General features: G+C 38.3%; 2 protein-coding genes across 19 annotated transcripts in view; one reads left to right on the forward strand and one right to left on the reverse strand.

Moving 5' to 3' along the window:
- Positions 1–4,637: 4,637 nt before the first annotated feature.
- Positions 4,638–18,238, reverse strand: part of ALG12 (ALG12 alpha-1,6-mannosyltransferase) — a 29,224-nt gene continuing 15,623 nt past the window's right edge. For 3 of the 18 annotated variants that reach the window (XR_001552750.1, XR_001552762.2, XR_001552765.2), the window contains exon 11: positions 9,955–17,973. The gene's annotated coding sequence lies outside the window, so the exon portion shown is untranslated. Of the gene's footprint in view, positions 4,903–9,038; positions 17,974–18,238 lie in introns of those variants that run through there. The other 15 variants (XR_001552772.1, XR_004306165.1, XR_001552774.2 and 12 more) reach the window with 15 other exon arrangements.
- ZBED4 (zinc finger BED-type containing 4) lies at positions 4,835–9,929 on the forward strand. The gene has a single exon (XM_015852164.2). It carries the CDS (start codon positions 5,147–5,149, stop codon positions 8,663–8,665), a length of 3,519 nt encoding a protein of 1,172 aa, XP_015707650.1. The 5' UTR covers positions 4,835–5,146; the 3' UTR covers positions 8,666–9,929.

Below are 18,238 nucleotides of genomic sequence, written 5' to 3' on the forward strand. Positions count from 1 at the left end.
TATATGGTTAGCGGTTGTCCTAATTGTTATGTTCTGTCCCAGTATGAAGTTACAGTGAAGAATATTCCTATCAGCAAAGAGCAGTATGCAGCGTAGGTGGTACTGTTTCCATAATTCACTCTCTTGTGTCCAGATGGAGCATTTGGAGTTGCAGACATAAGAAGGTATTTTGCAAACTGCAGAGAATACCTTCGTAAAACTATAGAAATTACAGGTTAATGAAATGTGGACTACAACTCAAAGACATTCAGGATTAAAGAAAGTAGCTGTAGCTATGGCTTTCAGGTGTCTAGGAAGGTAATGGAATAATAAAGGTGGCTTTACCCTTTTTTCTCTCCCAGCAATCCTCCACAAATCATACTTTCCATGAGGTCTAGAACAACTTGTTTCTTTCATTAAGCCTAACCTTCTCTACTTTGATCCCAATTACATAGTAACATCCTTTAGTTCATGCTTGTATGTCTGTGCAGGTTCCTGTGAATTTCAGTGAGACCCGAGCCTAGGACCCACATTGTGGCAGAGTGTAACTAACATGCTAATGTCATAGTCTCTTGTAATACCTCATTTTAATCACTCAGTATCTTGCAAGTTTCTCTAGTTCTATTTGGGTGAGCTGTGACTAACACCTTGTCAGAGTCTCTATAGAAAAAAATCTGTTACTATTCTTAATTTGCTTCTTTAAGAGGTTTGTAAAATGGAGTAAGGTTTCTCTAGGCTATACCTTAATTAGGATTTGTTATTTTTCACAGGGTTTTTTGTGGGTTTTTTTGTTTGTTTTTTTTTTTTTGTATATTGTTTTTCAAGAAAATATTACTTAATTAGCATGATACTTGCTACTGAAGTGGGAGCTAATAATAATTTCTTAAAATGTGTCTTTCTCATTGCTTGTATAATAGTAAGCATTTTCTTTTCACTTCATGCAGTTAATGATGCCTGTAGAATTTCGAAAACAAACAAGATTAGCACTATTCATTCTGAACTGACATTCATTTGTGCAAATTGCTTTTAATGTGTATTTATCTACTTCCTACTCACAAAATCGGTCACTACTTTTTAATTCTTGAAACTAGTGAATAGTTTTGCTTTCACTTTGCATTTATGTTGTGTATCTTTCTTTAAACCATTTACTCTTGCATTTTGCAGGTGTGTGCATGGCTAACAATTTAAACTTTGTGGTTCTAAACTGATTTCTGTAGTTAAATTCAGATCTAGTTAGATTCAGATTTGTCAGTTTTTCAGTTAGATTCTGTAATGTGATAAAGTCCAGGATTATCACCTGACTACTCAATCTAAGATTTAAAATTGTTTGAAACTTGCAGGATTCTCTCTGTTTTAAGAATAAATAATCTGTTCATGATTCAGTGTTCTTACAGTCTTTTCATACTTCTCTGTACGGTAATAAACGTCAGCACAATCCCAGAACCCTGCTGTTTCTCTCCTTCACCCTATTCCTAGTGAGTTCTTCAGGTCACAGCAGTCTGCTGTTTCACTCATTGGAACAGTGATGTTCTCCTGACATTTCTTGTCAACCACTGTACACTCTCAGTAATCCAATTTTGAATGGAAAATCCTATAAAATGTTTCTGCAGGCTTCTTACCACAGCAAGCCACTGATTGTGTACTGCCATTTAGGGACTAATAGTCTGAAAGTGGATTTGAGTAGATAATTGTTCTCTGGTTTATTTTATTTTCTTTTTCCATGGAGGTTTTTTTATTTTTATTTTTTTCAAGGTCTCAATTCATAGAATTGTAGCTACTTTAGGTGGTCATAAGCAAATTTCTAGGCTACCATAAAATGTTAAAATTGGATGCTGCGTAGTATTTGCTTTAAAAACAGATCGATTCTTGCAAGGAGTTGGCCTGGGAGGCAGAGATTAAAAATATCTTTCTTTCTAAACTTACACATGTTGAGGACTATATTCTAATGAAAATTTCCTTTTCACCCTCAGGGGTACTAGAGGGGAGAGAATTCAATTTAATTTTACAGCCTGAAGTAGTAAAACTCAAAGTAATAGAGATCAGATTTGAATGTTTTAAAGAGAATTGGAAAAATGACATGGAAATTCTTCCAAGGAGCATCCAACTTTTGGAATTTATTGGGAACCATGGACACCTATCAAATAGACTGAACATGCTTTCTTGCCTTAAACTCAAATATAAATAAAATAGTCTAATTAATAACACTGCTGATAGCATAGCCCCCCTACTGATGCTAAGCATGAGTAGAGAAGTAATATGTAGTTGCAAAAGGAGGCATATGTTAATTGCATAAATAGGGGACAGAAAAACATGTGAATCAACAATTAAAGAATGAAAATCTGCAAGTTAAAACAAAGGATACTGAATAAGCAGGAAGCATTTCTGGTGGAACCAGAACAGTTTCTGGTCCTGAAGAAAATGAGATAATCATGTCAGGAGCAGATGAGATTATTTCCCACGCCCTTTTTTTGGTAGAGGAGTTGACAAGCATTAAAAGCACCAAGCAACAGCAAGGAAAAATAGGGAAGAAGGTCTACAACTGCAGTTCCTTCTTCAAGGCTAACTCTCATCTGTTCACCTCAACTTGATCTGAAACTGTCAAGGAACACAGCCATCAGTGTTTAACTGCTTGGCTTCTGCTCAGTGGTATCTTGTACTGAGAGGTAATTTAGGATAAGATGATTTGGGCCTATTTGAATATGTGGTGATAATGACTGATAGTGATGAAGAACTAACCATTGCCAATGTGTATTGTTAATGAACATCGATCTAGTAAGGTCTTGTTAGGAGATTTGCAGTTAGGTTCCTTTATCAGTCTTCTGAATCTTCCCATCACAGTAACCTTAAGTTCAGCTGCATTAAGAAGTGGTTACTGGAGCAAGGACAAGTGCAGCATCTGCATGGATTTATTTTTTTTTTTTTTTTAATATAAAAGCCTAGAAATGTCTTGGTTTTTTTCCTTTGTTGTTTGTGTTTGGTTTTTGTTTGTATGTGTGTGTAGTTTTTATTTTCTTTTTTTTTTTCCCTCACGCAAAAGAGGTTAGAGCTACAGGCTAGAGCTGTGGTTACCTGTTTTGAGGTAAAGAAATTGTTTTCAGCAGAAGCTGTAGCTGATGGTTGTTTGCATTGTGTGAATCCAACTAAGAATTTGTAATGCGCTTACTGTAGCTTAGTACTTGGATGCATAATTTATTTTCTCTAAACTGTGTATGGAAATTTGTGAGTCTTTCTATTCCATGATCCCATGTTACAACTGATCACTAAATATTCCTGCTTTTGCATGTTTGCAGTACTAATTCCGGACTCAAAAATAAGATTAAAATTCACATGAAGAATTTAAAAATCCTCTTTGATTGACTTCTATTCAAAATGTTGACTGTTTTACATTGTCATCCTCGTTGCAGATGTATGTGCTTCCATATTATCAATATGGGTGTGATTGCTACTTCCATTTCATTCGGTGTCGTATTGAGGGTTGTAAATTTAGCTTTTGCTGCCAGACTTGCTTTCACAAAGCACTGGGTGGTGTGTCATTGAGTCGCCTCATGGAAATGTAAGGCTCTGTTTTTTTTCTTCTGGTGTCTCCCTTTCCTAGAATTGGAGTTCTCTTCTAGTGTCTGAAAGTTTGAAAACACAAATACTAAGGCTATCACAGAGAGAAAAAGCAGGGTGGCTGCCTTCCTCTTTGCAAAATTTTGATGGCTCTGTCTCCCTTGTCTTTAAATAGCTGTATTAAGCTGTTTGCCCTTCCTTTTATCTTCTGCTTCAGTAGGGGAAAAAAAAAAGAAGTTATCACTACAGTACCTTCTAAAGAAGTCTGAAATCCAGGGAAAGCTACTTTTTTAGCTGTTCTTTTTGACCTCTCTTTCAAACCAACTGTAGAGAGGTAACAGTTGGAATCACAAAGCTACTATCTTGTTGGTCTTTCTACAAAATAAAATGTCTGTGCATAAACCTCAACCTATGTCTGTGTCTTGTGGCTGTGACTAATTTCACCTCTTGTCTGCTGAAATTCTCATTTGAGCAACGTAAAAATTGTGTGATAAATTGAAATTTGTCTGTTTTAACTTCAGATAAAGAAAGTCCCATAAAATCAGTTTTGCACAAATTGCAGTAGATGGTGTAGCATCAATTCTGTGGTTAAAAAAAAAGTTTTGTGATGGTAATGTAGTTTGGCAAAATTTAGAATTCGGATAAAAGTGTAGGAAAAATAAAAATTCAAAACAAAAAGTGGCTGACAAATGCAGACATCTTTAGGCTTGTGTGGGGCTGGTGGGGCTCTTTGTTTTTCTGCCAAAGGATAGCCTTACTTTGTATTTACGTGAATGTTTCTGTTATAACGTGACTAAATGCCTGCTCGTCTTCGAAAATGTCCGTAGATATATTGATAGTTGTATGGATGTGTGTGTATGTATGACTATGCAGTGGTTGAATTAGGATGCATAGTGAAGTGTAGATACGAGGAAAGAAACACAAAAGCAGTGCATGGACCGTAGATTTTGAAAGTGCTTAATCAGAGATGAGTGTGTAGGTATGTATTTGCTCAGTATTGCTCAAAATAATAGATGCACTGAGTAAATTTGTGGTCTTGTTTTTGTCTTGTTTAAGGGGGAGGGAGGGAATAGCATTTGATTGAATTCTTTTTACCTTAAAGAAAGTGGGGAACAAATACAGAACATTTATTGCATGTTCACAATCCATGTTGTTTATTAGCTATTCAGAATGTGTCAGTCAACATTTGTCATCTGTTTCATTTCTAGATGGTGCAGAAGAATCACAGTTGTCCAATCAAGATGAACAGAATGGCTTCCTTGACCAAGAAAATAGAATATTCATTTTTTAGGATGTTGTCTACAACATGAAGTGTTCAACAGAAGCTGCCTTTGAGAACGTTCATCATCTATGACCTGAAATGTCCTGATCCTGGGAAAAAGATGAGATTCCATTAATTAAGTCTATAATTTCTTAATGCATCCTTATCACTAATCATTTTTGCGTCTGCACAACACAGATACAGAATTCATAAACCAGAGCTTATTTTAACACATAGATTTGTGTTTGTGCATTCAGTATGCAAGATACGTCATCTTAATCAAATTTTACATAATCTTTTAAATTATCTGTATTTATTAATAAATGAAGACTTGGCAAGAGGAATTTGTCAGCCATGGAAAACAGTAAATCACGTTCCCCCATCATGGATGGTAATTTCATCTTGGGAAAAATCAATAACTTGAAAGTAGAGCAAGAGGAAGATGGCATTAACTGTACTCTAGAAAGAATGGATATAAAGACAGAACAAGATGAATTTAAGCATGCAGACAGCAGTGATGAACAAGAGGACAAAGAAAAGAACTTCATTAGCAACAACCCTAGCAAATATTTATCTACAGAAAATGAAGATGATTATGGATCTCTTTTTTCTCAGTATAGTAGTACGCTGTATGATGTAGCAATGGAGGCTGTGACACAAAGTCTCCTTTCCAGCAGGAACATAAGCTCCAGAAAAAAGTCACCCGCTTGGAACCATTTTTTTATATCTCCTAGAGATAGCACTAAAGCAATATGTATGTACTGTATGAAAGAATTTAGCAGGGGTAAAAATGAAAAGGACCTAAGTACAAGTTGTCTCATGAGACATGTGAGGAGAGCCCATCCTACTGTACTGATTCAAGAAAATGGGACTATGCCAAATATATCTTCCTTTTCTTCACCTACGTTGTTACTGCCTCCTCAGTCTGCAGATATGGGAGATCTGAGTTCTATGTTATCCCCTATAAAACTGGTAAAGAAAATGGCTTCTAAAATACCATCTCCCGATCGAATAATTGAGGAATCTGTTTCTATTGTTTCTTCTGAAGAAATAGCAGATCTCTCAGTTTCTGAAAAGTGCAACAAAGAAGAAGTCATGGTTGGGTCATCTCTACAGCTGCCCAACAACCAGTATGATGAAACTGTGGAGAATGTAGCAGAAAAAACTGTTGTAATTCCAAAGAACGCATCAGGTTCTAGAAGGAGATCTGCTGTCTGGAAACACTTTTATTTATCACCACTTGATAATTCTAAAGCTGTTTGCATCCACTGTATGAATGAATTCAGTAGAGGAAAAAATGGAAAAGACCTTGGAACGAGTTGTTTGATAAGACACATGTGGAGAGCACATCGTTCCATTGTCCTGCAAGAGAATGGGGGTGGTACCAGTATACCACCTCTCTACACCACACCTCCAACTCTGTTGCCTTCTTTACTACCGTCAGATAGTGATCTGAATTCCATGTCATCCTCTCCTGGAAAGCTAATGAAAGAATCAGCTTCTGTCTCCTCTTCTCCAGACAGAATCTCAGAGGAGATGCATACTAACCTCTCTTCTGGAGATGTTCTAGTGGAAGACTCAATGCTGTCATCTTCTGATGACATAGGTGAAGTCTCCTTTGTGTCCTCTCCTGAGAAACATTGTGAGGGATTAGGCCCACTCATATTTGAACCTACTGCTGTATTTCAGCAAAATAAAAGGATTATGAAAAGGCTTAAGTCAGAAGTTTGGCATCACTTTTCATTGTCATCTGCTGACAGTTTAAAAGCAGTATGTAGATACTGCAGTTGTATGATAAGTCGTGGTAAAAAAGGAGATGTGGGCACGAGCTGCTTGATGAGACATCTATATAGACGCCATCCTGATATAATTGGAAACCAAAAAAGCTGTCTTGATGTTAGTTTGGCAAATTCTCCTTATGCCACTTTGGCTTCTGCGGAATGTTCATCCTCAAAGTTGACCGAATTACCTACAATGGTTACACATGATAATCAAATTATTTTTCCTGTCAATAGCAAGAAGACCTCAAAACTGTGGAATCACTTTTCAATTTGTTCTGCAGATTCAACAAAAGTAATATGTATGCACTGTGGACGTACAATAAGTAGGGGGAAAAAGCCAACAAATCTGGGCACAAGTTGCCTTCTAAGACATTTGCAGCGGTTTCATAACAATGTGTTGAAAACTGATGTGTCAGAGACTGTATTATCCACATCTACGGATAATCACATGCCCCTGAGCACAGAATTATTAGCATCTGCAACTTTTGATGAAACCAATGAAAAGTTTTGTGACTCTCACCCAGTTGCCAAAAAAATCACAAGTCTTGTAGCTGAAATGATTGCACTTGACCTTCAGCCATATTCTTTTGTAGACAACATTGGCTTTAACCGGCTGCTCGAATACTTGCAACCTCAGTATTCTTTACCTTCTCCATCTTACTTTTCTAGGACAGCAATTCCAGATATGTACGATAATGTAAGACAAATAATTATTTCACATCTTAAAGAAGCTGAAAGTGGAGTGATCCATTTTACATCAGGAATATGGATGAGCAACCAGACAAGAGAATATCTAACCCTTACAGCTCACTGGGTAACATTTGAGTCTTCATTTCGACCGCAGTGTGAGGATTATCATTGTTCAGCACTATTAAATGTATCACAGATTGATTGCGACTACAATGGAATCAGTATTCAAAAGCAGTTAGAGTACTGGTGGGAAATGTGGATTACTTCCATTGGCCTTCAGATTGGGATTACTGTTACTGATAATCATAGTATAGAAAAAACTTTAAATGAGGGTGATCATTCAAGTGTACAGTGCTTTAGTCACACTGTTAATGTCATCGTAAACGAGGCCATTAAAAGCCAGAGAATGGTTCAGAATTTGCTAAGTATTGCAAGAAAGATCTGTGAACGTGTTCATCGGTCAGCAAAAGCAAAAGAGAAGTTAGCTGAGTTGCAAAAAGAGTATGAGTTGCCTCAGCATCAGCTTATCCAAGATGTTCCATCCAAGTGGAACACATCATTTCATATGCTTGAACGTCTCATTGAACAGAAAAGAGCAATTGATGAGATGTCAATAGAGTGCAGCTTTCGGGAGCTAATAAGTTGCGATCAGTGGGAAGTTATGCAGTCAGTATGTCATGCTCTCAAGCCTTTCGAAGCTGCAAGTAGGGAAATGAGTACACACATGTCTACTTTGAGTCAAGTGATCCCAATGATCCATATCCTTAACAGGAAAATAGAAATGCTATTTGAGGAGACAATGGGCATAGACACTATGCTGAAATCTTTGAAAGAAGCTATGGTGAGCAGATTGTCCTCCACACTTCATGATCCAAGGTACATTTTTGCGACGCTTCTGGATCCTCGCTATAAAACATCTTTATTTACTGAAGAGGAGGCTGAACAGTATAAACAAGACTTAATCAGGGAGCTGGAAATAATGAGTTCTACCTCAGAAGATGATAAACCTGTTTCCAATGGATGTGATATAGGTTCACCATCTACAAATTCATATGGAGATGATAATATTTGGTCACTCATGGGTGACATGAAGAAAACGAAAGACCTGAAGGAGAGAGCAAAGTTACCAGAGGAGATGGTGCTTTCTTACTTGGAGGAAGAAGTACTCGAGCATAACTGTGATCCTCTAACTTACTGGAACTTTAAGAAGTCATCTTGGCCAGTACTGTCAAAATTGGCTGTCAGGTTCTTGGGTTGTCCACCAAGTATTGTTCCTTCAGAGAGATTGTTCAATACATCCAATGAAAGCAACAACTTTAGTCAGTCGAGATTAATGATTGAACACTTTGAAAAACTTATCTTTTTGAAAGTGAATCTTCCTTTAATATACTTCCAGTATTGAAACTAATGAACAAACTGCTAGACTAAAAATTTTGTTGCTCACTGGATAACAACTATCTGTAACTTGGATTGTTAAATTGCTCCAATAGGGGCCATGTATGACATCGAATCAGTGACTATAATTCCAAATTTTAGTTTCATTTTTTTCAGCTTTCAATATGTCTACATGTGCCTTATTCATAGTACTTCAGGCCAGATATTGTATATATGTTTTTTTTAAAAAGTTCACACTAGAGATAGACTGTCTTGTCAAATTATACAGAATTACATAGGTTTTAATCCGTAACTGTAAATTAACTTTAAAAAACAACTCAGTCATTTGTTTTATTAGAATGGGGAGAGAAAAAGAAAAAAAAAAAAAAAAAAGATGTAAACAGTTCTATTCTGTAGTTTTTTATTCAATTATTATGTAAAAACCATAAACCAGGTACTGTATTTTAGTTGAACATTGCTTTAATTGCAAAAAAAAACCAACAACAAAACAAAACAAAAAAAACAACGAAAACACCTGACAAACAGCAAACAGCTTCTGTAGTTGACAAAAGAAAGCCGTATGTGAAAGATGGACTTCAAGCCATCTTTTTACCATATGATGTTTTTACCTGCAAGCCCTAAAGTACTTAAAAGGATTAATAAGAGTCATTGAGGAAGGTTTGTTTACAGGAGACTATTAACGTAGTATCTGAAAATCAATTTGAGATGATACGGAATATCAGCTATACAGCTATCTGTAGTAAAACTTCCCATCCCGAGTTCTCCTGTTCAGGTTACACGTTTAATGGAACAATGGAAATATTCTGGGTATTTATAGAAGCTCTTTGGAAGTTTTATCAAAGTTTATGAATTAATGCTTGTTATTTAATGCCGTGTACAAAAAAAAAAAAAAAAAAAAAAGGCAAAAAATTTACAATGAAGACTATGGAGTCATTTAAAGCCTTTTCATATCTTTAGTGCATCAAAACTGTAAGGTTTCCTATTGTATAAACTGAGCCCTTATTCCTAACATGATTTCAGTTCTGTAGAACAGCCTGTCTTAAAGTTCCTAGTACAGAAATAACTGATCTTCCGATTTTCAGTGATAGCCTTATGGATACGGTGCACTGCTTAGAATTTTATGTAGTAGGGTTGATTCTTAACTGTCAGAGTCCATCAGGCAAATGGGATATAGAGCCCTCTAGACTTCAAGTAAGAAGAAGAAAAAAAAAAACAGCCAGCATTTTAATTTGAACGGAATGATCTTCGATGGCTTTTTTTAACTCTAGAAAGGTAAATCTTCTCATTTCAGTTTTCATTAAATACCTTTTGGGGAAAAAAAAAAAAAAAAAAAAGTCATCATTTGCCTATGACCTTTTAGAAAAGTTGTAGCTTTGTTAAAATACTGTACCTATGCCTAATCTAATTTTGCATTTACTATGTTTTAGTGTATTTATAAATGGTGAACTTCTGAAATTAAACATTTTATTTGCAATTTTCCAGTGGTAGTCAACGCTGCCTCTTCTTTTTTTTTTTCTTTATTCCTTCCTCCAGGCAGATTAAAGACAACCTTTGAATAAAAATGAATCGCAATTATTGCGGCCATAAAGACGCAACAGAACGTGCTATGTGAAAAGATTTGTGTTCCATTTCTCTCTTAGGACTAAACAAAACAAAAACCACAATTGCTTTTAGTTGCATTTAAAGTATTTAGCCAGTTTGGTGAATTCTTTCCAGGTGATTTTTGGTTTCCACGTTATTTTTTCATTGAACATTCTGTAGTTTCACATATTTTGACTGTTAGTCAAGCAGTTATGTTTACATCTGTACTGTTATAGTAATATACCTGTATTATTAGTATGGTACAATCGGGAAGAACTCACACTGCATTTTGTGCCCGTTAATTTACGTGTTAACTTTTAACACCATCAACAGTCAGCATTTCCCTGTTGTAGGGTTAAATGAGAATGGGTGCTCACATTTTATTTTTTTTTCTGCAGCAGTAAAACAACTTGTTCAAGTTTATGTACAGTTTGAATGAGGTGATTTTGAAGAAGCTTATTGAGAAACATGTTTAAGTAGTTACTGGTTAATTATTACCAGTTTTTTCCTGCACTTTAACTGTGAATATAACTTTGACCTTTGTGAGAAGTTTAATATCTCCAAACCCAGAAAGAGGTATGTAGAGAGTGAAGAAACTTTTTATTTTTTAATTTAACAAGGGATCATTTTTCACTCAAGACTTTCAATATGATTATGAATACAGCCTTACTCCTGAGGCACTGTAGAGCTACATTACACCAGCAGAAATACTGAACAAGTTTACCTGAAATTCCCAGTTCTCTGAAAACAAGTATCTTGGCTGCTCTGCGTTAAGGCAGTCTTTATTCCCTGTAACTCACGTAGGAAGTTGAAATGACGACATTCTGAGGTAGCCTTCAATTTTTTCTTGTGAAAGATACTTACTTGTATGGCCACATTCTTTGTAAAAACATCTTGTGAGAGCGTGACAACCGTAGTGGCTATTTTAAGTAGCAAAACTTTCTTAGCCTACTTCATTTGCAAGTGTAATTTACTTTTTTGAACAGCATTAATTCTTAAAACAGCACTGTGTCAGTATCAACTCAGTTAAGAATTAATAATACACTTATTAGAGGATGTTTTTTTCACTAAATAATTTAAAAAAGGTCACTTAAACCAAGAGAAACTGAAAGTACAGTGTTGCTGTTTTGGGAACGGAAGTCTTGATCCTTTTATATGAGTTATGTGAGCATCTCCATCTCTAGCTGAGGCAGTGATGCTGAAAAAGAGTGCCTTCAAAAGAAGTGCTGAAAGCTTTTGCTGAAGCATTGAGATAAATTGTTAGGGTTGGGTTTTGTGTTTATTTTATTTTAGAAATATTATTTTTAATAGAAGCTCTTAGCAATTGCTAAAACTTTTTTTTTTTTTTTTTTTTGCTTTTCATACTTGTAATGAAAATCCTTCATTAAAAACTTCCTTATTTTTACCTTATACTCTTCCAGACTTCAATAAGGCACAAGATCTGTTAAAGTAGGAGTTTTCATCAAGCTGAGTTTCTGCTGGGCTTGTCCCTGCAGCAGTACGGTTCTCTAATGTATAATCTACATGAATCTACAGCAGTGATATGAACTTTGTTTAAACAGCTAATTTCAGTGCATTAGTAATTTCCAAATCAAATTCAGAAATAAATTTAGTGCAGATGGTACTAAAGATGTCATTATACGGATCTAAGAGCTTTTGTGTCTTTTAAGAGGAGGCATAGGTGTAACCACTAACCACACTGCAGTAAGGAACATTTTGCAGTACTAAAGGTAGGAAGGGGAAGAAATAGGTATCTTCAATAACTTTTTCAAAAACACCTCAAGTCTTGCAGGGGTATATAATTAATTTATTGAGATATATCTTGCACTCTATATATAACACAATAATGCTTCTCCCATTTGGCCCTTTCCTATTTGGCCTCATTCCATGCCCACAAAGTAAACCTGCTGACTACAGAATTCATCCAGTGACCATTCATTGGGAACGCACATAGCTTCTCCCCACTCTCCAAGAATAGCTTCTTTCTTTACAAAGAACAGAACTCTCAGTCTAGAACTGTGTAATTGTAGCATAAGGATGCGATTAACAAAATTCAGATACATACGACAAGCTCAAAATAGATGGGTGAAGTGGTTGAGAGATTTGTCCCCTGCAACAGCTTTTTTTTTAATCACTGTACAGAATGGATGTAACAGACTTTTGTTTAGGGATTTCCAAAACTGGGAAAAATAAACCTGTAATTTTCAAATATTACTTTCTAATTACGGATAAGATTTACTTTTTAAAAACCATTTAAACCAAGTTCTAGTCTTCCCACAAGTACGTTCATCCTTTGCCTTATTCTTAGCAACAAGAGTGACTTTTTATCTTCCTGGTTTCCTTGCAAAGCTGACCCAAAACTGCCTTGTTTCATAAAATGAACATAACAGACAGAAATGGCAACCACAGTGATGTACCCAACTTAGGTTCCAGCTTCGATTCCAAAGGCAAGATCTATGCTTAAGTCCCTTATGCCAGTTTTAAAGGAAAAGATGGCCGCAATTTCAGAAGGTGTTTTTACCTTACGCTTGACCTAACTGGACAGCAGTCAAAGCCTTGATACAGAACCAACAGCAGTTTCAGCTGAAATAAAGCAGGATTTGTGTCAGCCTGCCCACGACAGTAAGATGAGGAAATTCAGAAAAAGCATTGAGCGTCCTTATTCTAAAAAAAAATTCTGTAACAAACAACTAAAAGTAGCTGTAATTGCTCACGGCCATCTAAGGAGCTGATAGAAGCTCTATATAAAATGGCTTGTATACTTAAGTACAAAAACCACATACATTTAAATAAAAAACAAAACCTTCACTGTGGTATTCTATGTATGTCATTTAGCTGGGAATTTTCACAAACATCACCATAATCTGTGTCACACGCTGAGCACGTAATGGCAAACTTCATTTAAGACAGTGCTGTGACTAATTACGTAACCATCTAACTGAGAAAGCTGTGGCTAAACAGACACTGGTGATAAACTCAGTCTGTGGTTTTGCTCTTCTCTTGCAAATAGAAAGTGAAGGGTGGAAATTAAGAATGAACCTAATGAGGCGAGGAAGGCAAGACTACTGTGTAGCTTCTGTGTAGCTACTTGAAAAAGCACTCAGATTCAAGAGAAACACACACAGATGCACTGAAGCTGAGATACAGCAAATCAGTGGTTAAAGTTTTATTAGCTGTCATCAGGCTCCTTAGCATTATGAACATAACAAGAGGTTTAGGAAGAATGGCATAGTTGCTAGGCCAGTTAACTACAGCACATCTCCACCTCACTTACCTGAAAGTGTAATGTGCCTCGCCAAGGGAACACATGACCCTGGAGTGAGATAAAGGAGTGATCAAACTGTTGCAAACACATTACGCAGTTATACTGTACTGAGGTTGTACTCTTGATAGTTTGAATGAAACTGGATATAATCCAATACATGTTTTGACTTTTCTCAGTTAACAGAGAAATGCATTTTGTCTGATCTGTGACAACTGTTCTTCACCTGTCCTCTCCCCTGCCTTCTCTTGAAACCCCCAGCAGGTATACAGGACACATACAAGGTAAACAATTGTATTTTTCCCCCAGCTCTGAATGCTTTAATACATAGAGAATCTGTAAACCAGACACTGTTCCTCAATCTTTCCTTTTTATGTTATGCTTTGAATTTGCTTCTACTTTCATCATTGAAAATACTGTCAATCAGCAAGTCCTGCAACGTACAACTGCTTTTAGTTTTACCGTAAAGGCTGTTCTAAGTTTTAATGTCTTACAGCACATTCTGTTTGATTGTCATAGACATAACTCACATATGGACTGTACTACCTGCCTTTGGTGTTTTATTTGTTTTTTGCTTCCTTTAGGTATATTCAATCATTTAATTACACTTTCCTTATTTCATCTTTTTTTTTTGTTTTAAGAAGTTATACACTAAGCCATAGCTATTTGCGATCAGTGAAGACAAAAGGAATTAGGCTTTTTTATGAACTTGAATGATAACACAAACTTTAATATTCCTTTGTAAATTCCTACCAAATTCTCTAAGTGTGTCTCTATCTGCACTGCTAATGTAGTAACTTGATGCTTCCTCCAACTCTTCCCAAGCCCCTAAAGGCAGAAAAATTTGTAACGCTGCACTCCAAGATTGTAAGGGGGTAGGAGACTTCCTTAATGCCCTCTTATACCTAGGGAGCTTAAACCCACGCTTTCTTCTATGCAAATATTCATCCACATTAAAATAGAAAATCAGCTCTGTATCTCTTGTGGAAGCTCCTTGCTGATCTAAAGACAACAAAAGACATAGAGATAAGAGCATTAATTTAGAAGAGAGTTTACTTCCTACTCCAAGTATGGTTGGTTTGTTGAAATAAGCCTTTTGGGGGGGGAAAAACAAAAAACAAAAAAACTGTTGCAGTTTGGCAGATACTCCTTCCTGTTCAGGGTGCAGGCTACAGTTACTCTTGGCCTGTGTTGTGGAGGTGTTACATACACTGACTGCCATGGATTCTTACAACCACCACTGCCACGCTCCTGCACAGGTCACAGAATGGCCAGGGACCTCAAGGATCATGAATCTCAAACCACCCCCTACCCCCAGCCACAGGCAGGGCCACCAACCTCCACATCTAACACGAGACAAGGCTGCCCAGGGTCCCATTCAATCTGGCCTTGAACACTTCCAGGGACAGGGCACCCACAACCTCTCTGGGCAACGAGTTCCAGCACCTCAGCGCTCTTATAGAAAAAACCTTCCCCCTGACATCCAACCTAAATCTTCCCTCACTCTGCTTAAAACCATTTCTCCTTGTCCTGCTGTCTTCTACCCTTTCAAAGAGAGCTGACTCTCCTCCCTTTTTAGGCTCCCTTTTAGGTACTGAAAGACTGCCATGAGGTCACTGCAGCCTTCTTTTCTCCAGGCTGAACTAGCCCAGCTCCCTCATCCTGTCTTCATAGTGGAGGTGCTCCAGCCCTCTGATCATCTTCATGGCCCTCCTCTGGATCCTCTCCAACAGCTCTTTCTTGTACCAGGGGTTCCACACCTGGACACAATACTCCACACTGGGCCTCATAAGGGCCAAGAGGGACAATCACCTCCCTGTCCCTGCTGGCCACCCCTCTCCTGATGGAGCCCAGGATCCCATTTGCTTTCCGGGCTGCAAGAACATACTTCTGACTCATGTTGTTTTCCATCCATCAGGACCCCCAAGCCCTTCTCTGCAGGGCTGCTCCTTCCAGTCTGTATATATGCCTGGGACTCATCCAGCCCAAGAGCAAAACTTTGCACTTTGCTGTGTTGAACCTTATTAGATTCACCCAAGCCTGCCTTTCAAGTCTGTTGAGGTCCCTCTGAATGGCATCCCTTCCTTCCATCATGTCAACCACACTGCTCAGCTTGGTGTCATCAGCAAACTTGCTGAGGGTCCACTCAATTCTGTCATTGACATCATTGATGAAGATGTTAAAGAGCAGTTGTCCCAAGACAAACCCAAGACACCGCTCATTACTGGCCTACACTTGCAGGTGGTACCACAATCACCACCCTCTGTCTCTGGCCTTTCAACTAATTCCTTATTAATTGGGTGGTTCACCCATCAAATCCACATCCCTCCAATGTGGAGATAGGGATGTGGTGGGGGACCACATCAAAGGCCATGCTGAAGTCCAGGTGAATTATGTTGGTTGCCTTTCCTTTGTCCACCAATGCCATCATCCCTTCACAGAAGGCCACCAGATTGGTTAAGCATGACTTTCCCTTGGTGAAGCCATGCTGGCTGTCTCAGATCACACGCTCATTCCTCATGTGACCAAGCATGTCAACCAGGAGGATCTGTTCCATGATCTTACCAGACACAGAGGTGAGACTCACCAGCCTGTAGCTTCCCAGGTCTTCCTTGCTCCCTTTCTTATAAATGAGAGTGATGTGACCCCTCCTCCAGTGATCCAGGACCTCACCTGGCAACCACAAATTTTCAGATATGATGGAGAGTAACTTGGCAGTCACCTCAGCCAGCTCCTTCAGAACCCTGAGGTGCATGCCAACCGGCCCCATGGACTCATATGCATTCAGTCTCATGAGGCTCTGCCCTTACAGTAGGAGGGGTTTTACTCCCTCGATCCCCACCTAGAGGTTTAAAGTTGCAGGGCTCAGAGACATGAGAAACATTAGAATCCTGGCTGTCCATGAAGATCAAGGCAAAGAATTCATTCAGTACCTCAGCCACCTCTTTATCCATTGAAGCCAACGCTCCTTTTACATTTACCAAAGGAGGTACACTCACTTTGACCTGTCTCTTCTAGCCAATGTACCCACAGAAAGCCTTTGTATCGTTTTTCACATCCCTCATCAAGATCAGTTCTGCCTGCACCTTGGCTTTCCTGATCTCACATCTGCAAGTCCAGACAGCATCCCTGTATTCTCCCCAGGTAACAAGCCCTTGTTTCCAGAGCTTGTATTCACCTTTCTTTGCTCTCAGTTTGCCCCCAGCAGGTCCCTGCTGAGCTATGCTGGCTTCCTTCCTCCTCTGCCTGCCTTCATATTCAGAGGGATGGAAAGCTCTTGTGCTCTCACAGAAAGACAAGCTTGATGAGTAGCCAGCTTTGCTAAACATCTTTAAGGACAGCATCCCAGGAGATCTTGGCCAACAATTCCTTGAACAGCTTAAAGTTTGCTCTTCCAAAGTTCAGGGTCCTGACCTCACTCTTTGCCAAGCCCACATTCCTTGAGATCACAAACTTGACCAGGGCAATTGTTTTATCCCTCATTTTGTCCCCTTCTCCCTTCGTACCTACTTTAAAGGCCTTTCAATGAGTCCTGGCTAGGATCCTCTTACCCCTTGGAGAGGAGCTACTTCCATCTGCAGCCATCATGCTAGATGCTGAGTAAACTGCCCCACAGTCAAAAAACCCCAGAATTCCTGCATTTGAACCAACCTCTAAGCCATTTATTTACGAGGTGGGATTTTTTTGATCCTCTCAGTATCCTTCCCACTACTGAAGGTATAGAAGAAAGAACCACCTGCACTCCTGCTCCATCAACTACCCGCCCCAGTCCCCTGAAGTCTTTTTTGAGAGTTCCCAGGCTTTTCTCAGCATCACGATCTACAAACCCAACTTGGTTTCAAACAGAAAAACTAAGCACTTCTTGAGAACCACAGATGTAGCGCAAGATATAACAGATCTAAATAAACCCTAGTCTGTCTGAAAGTGCAATTCAGTTTTTCATTTCTTCCTCCATATATTTCCTTTCTCTGCTCCTAAATAGGCCAATTCGAGCTGCCAGTATCTACTTTAATCAGCAACAAGGCTGAAAGTAGTAGTACACACTGTTACCGTTGCCAGATGTTTGTCTTTACTTTAGGCAGGATAAATTTCACTTCAGGCTCTTGAGTTACAGCTTACACCGTGAGGGAGTTACATAAAGTAGATCAGGCTTAACGTACAAGGACTTACATCCTTACTCAAGAGTTTTCCTTCATCATGTCCCAAGTTCTCAGCTATTTGCACATATACTTCCTTCTGTATCATGTGAATTATTTGATGTTCAAACTGGCTCTAAAGGAAGCTGAGTTTTCTTCCAAAGACAAGTCGAATAGATAGCACTTCAGTGATTTCAATTTCAAGAGGAGCCAGGGACTGGACTAACGAGTTCTGCAAGTTGCCTCTGCCAGATCTCAGTGTGAGGAAGCCTGCACAACAGCCACCCACCACGGGACAGGCTCCACCCCACCAGATCAGTTCCTCTGATACATAATCTAGAGGATAAAAGGAAAACATGGTCTTAAAAACTGGAGCACATACAGGTAAACAATTTCTGAATGAAATGCTTTAAGGAAAAAAAAAAAAAAGCTCTTTTTTTTAACTTGAGCTTTCAGTCAGCAAAGGACAACTGTCTGCCTATGCTTATTTCACCAGTTCTGAATGTGGACACTACTGGAATTCCTGCAATATTACAACTGTCCATACTGAAAATTTTCCCCCTTGTTTACCCCTGAATTTCTTCCATTCAGCAGTCCAGGC

The sequence above is a fragment of the Coturnix japonica genome, chromosome 1 (assembly GCF_001577835.2).
Source record: "Coturnix japonica isolate 7356 chromosome 1, Coturnix japonica 2.1, whole genome shotgun sequence".
NCBI lineage: Eukaryota > Metazoa > Chordata > Aves > Galliformes > Phasianidae > Coturnix > Coturnix japonica.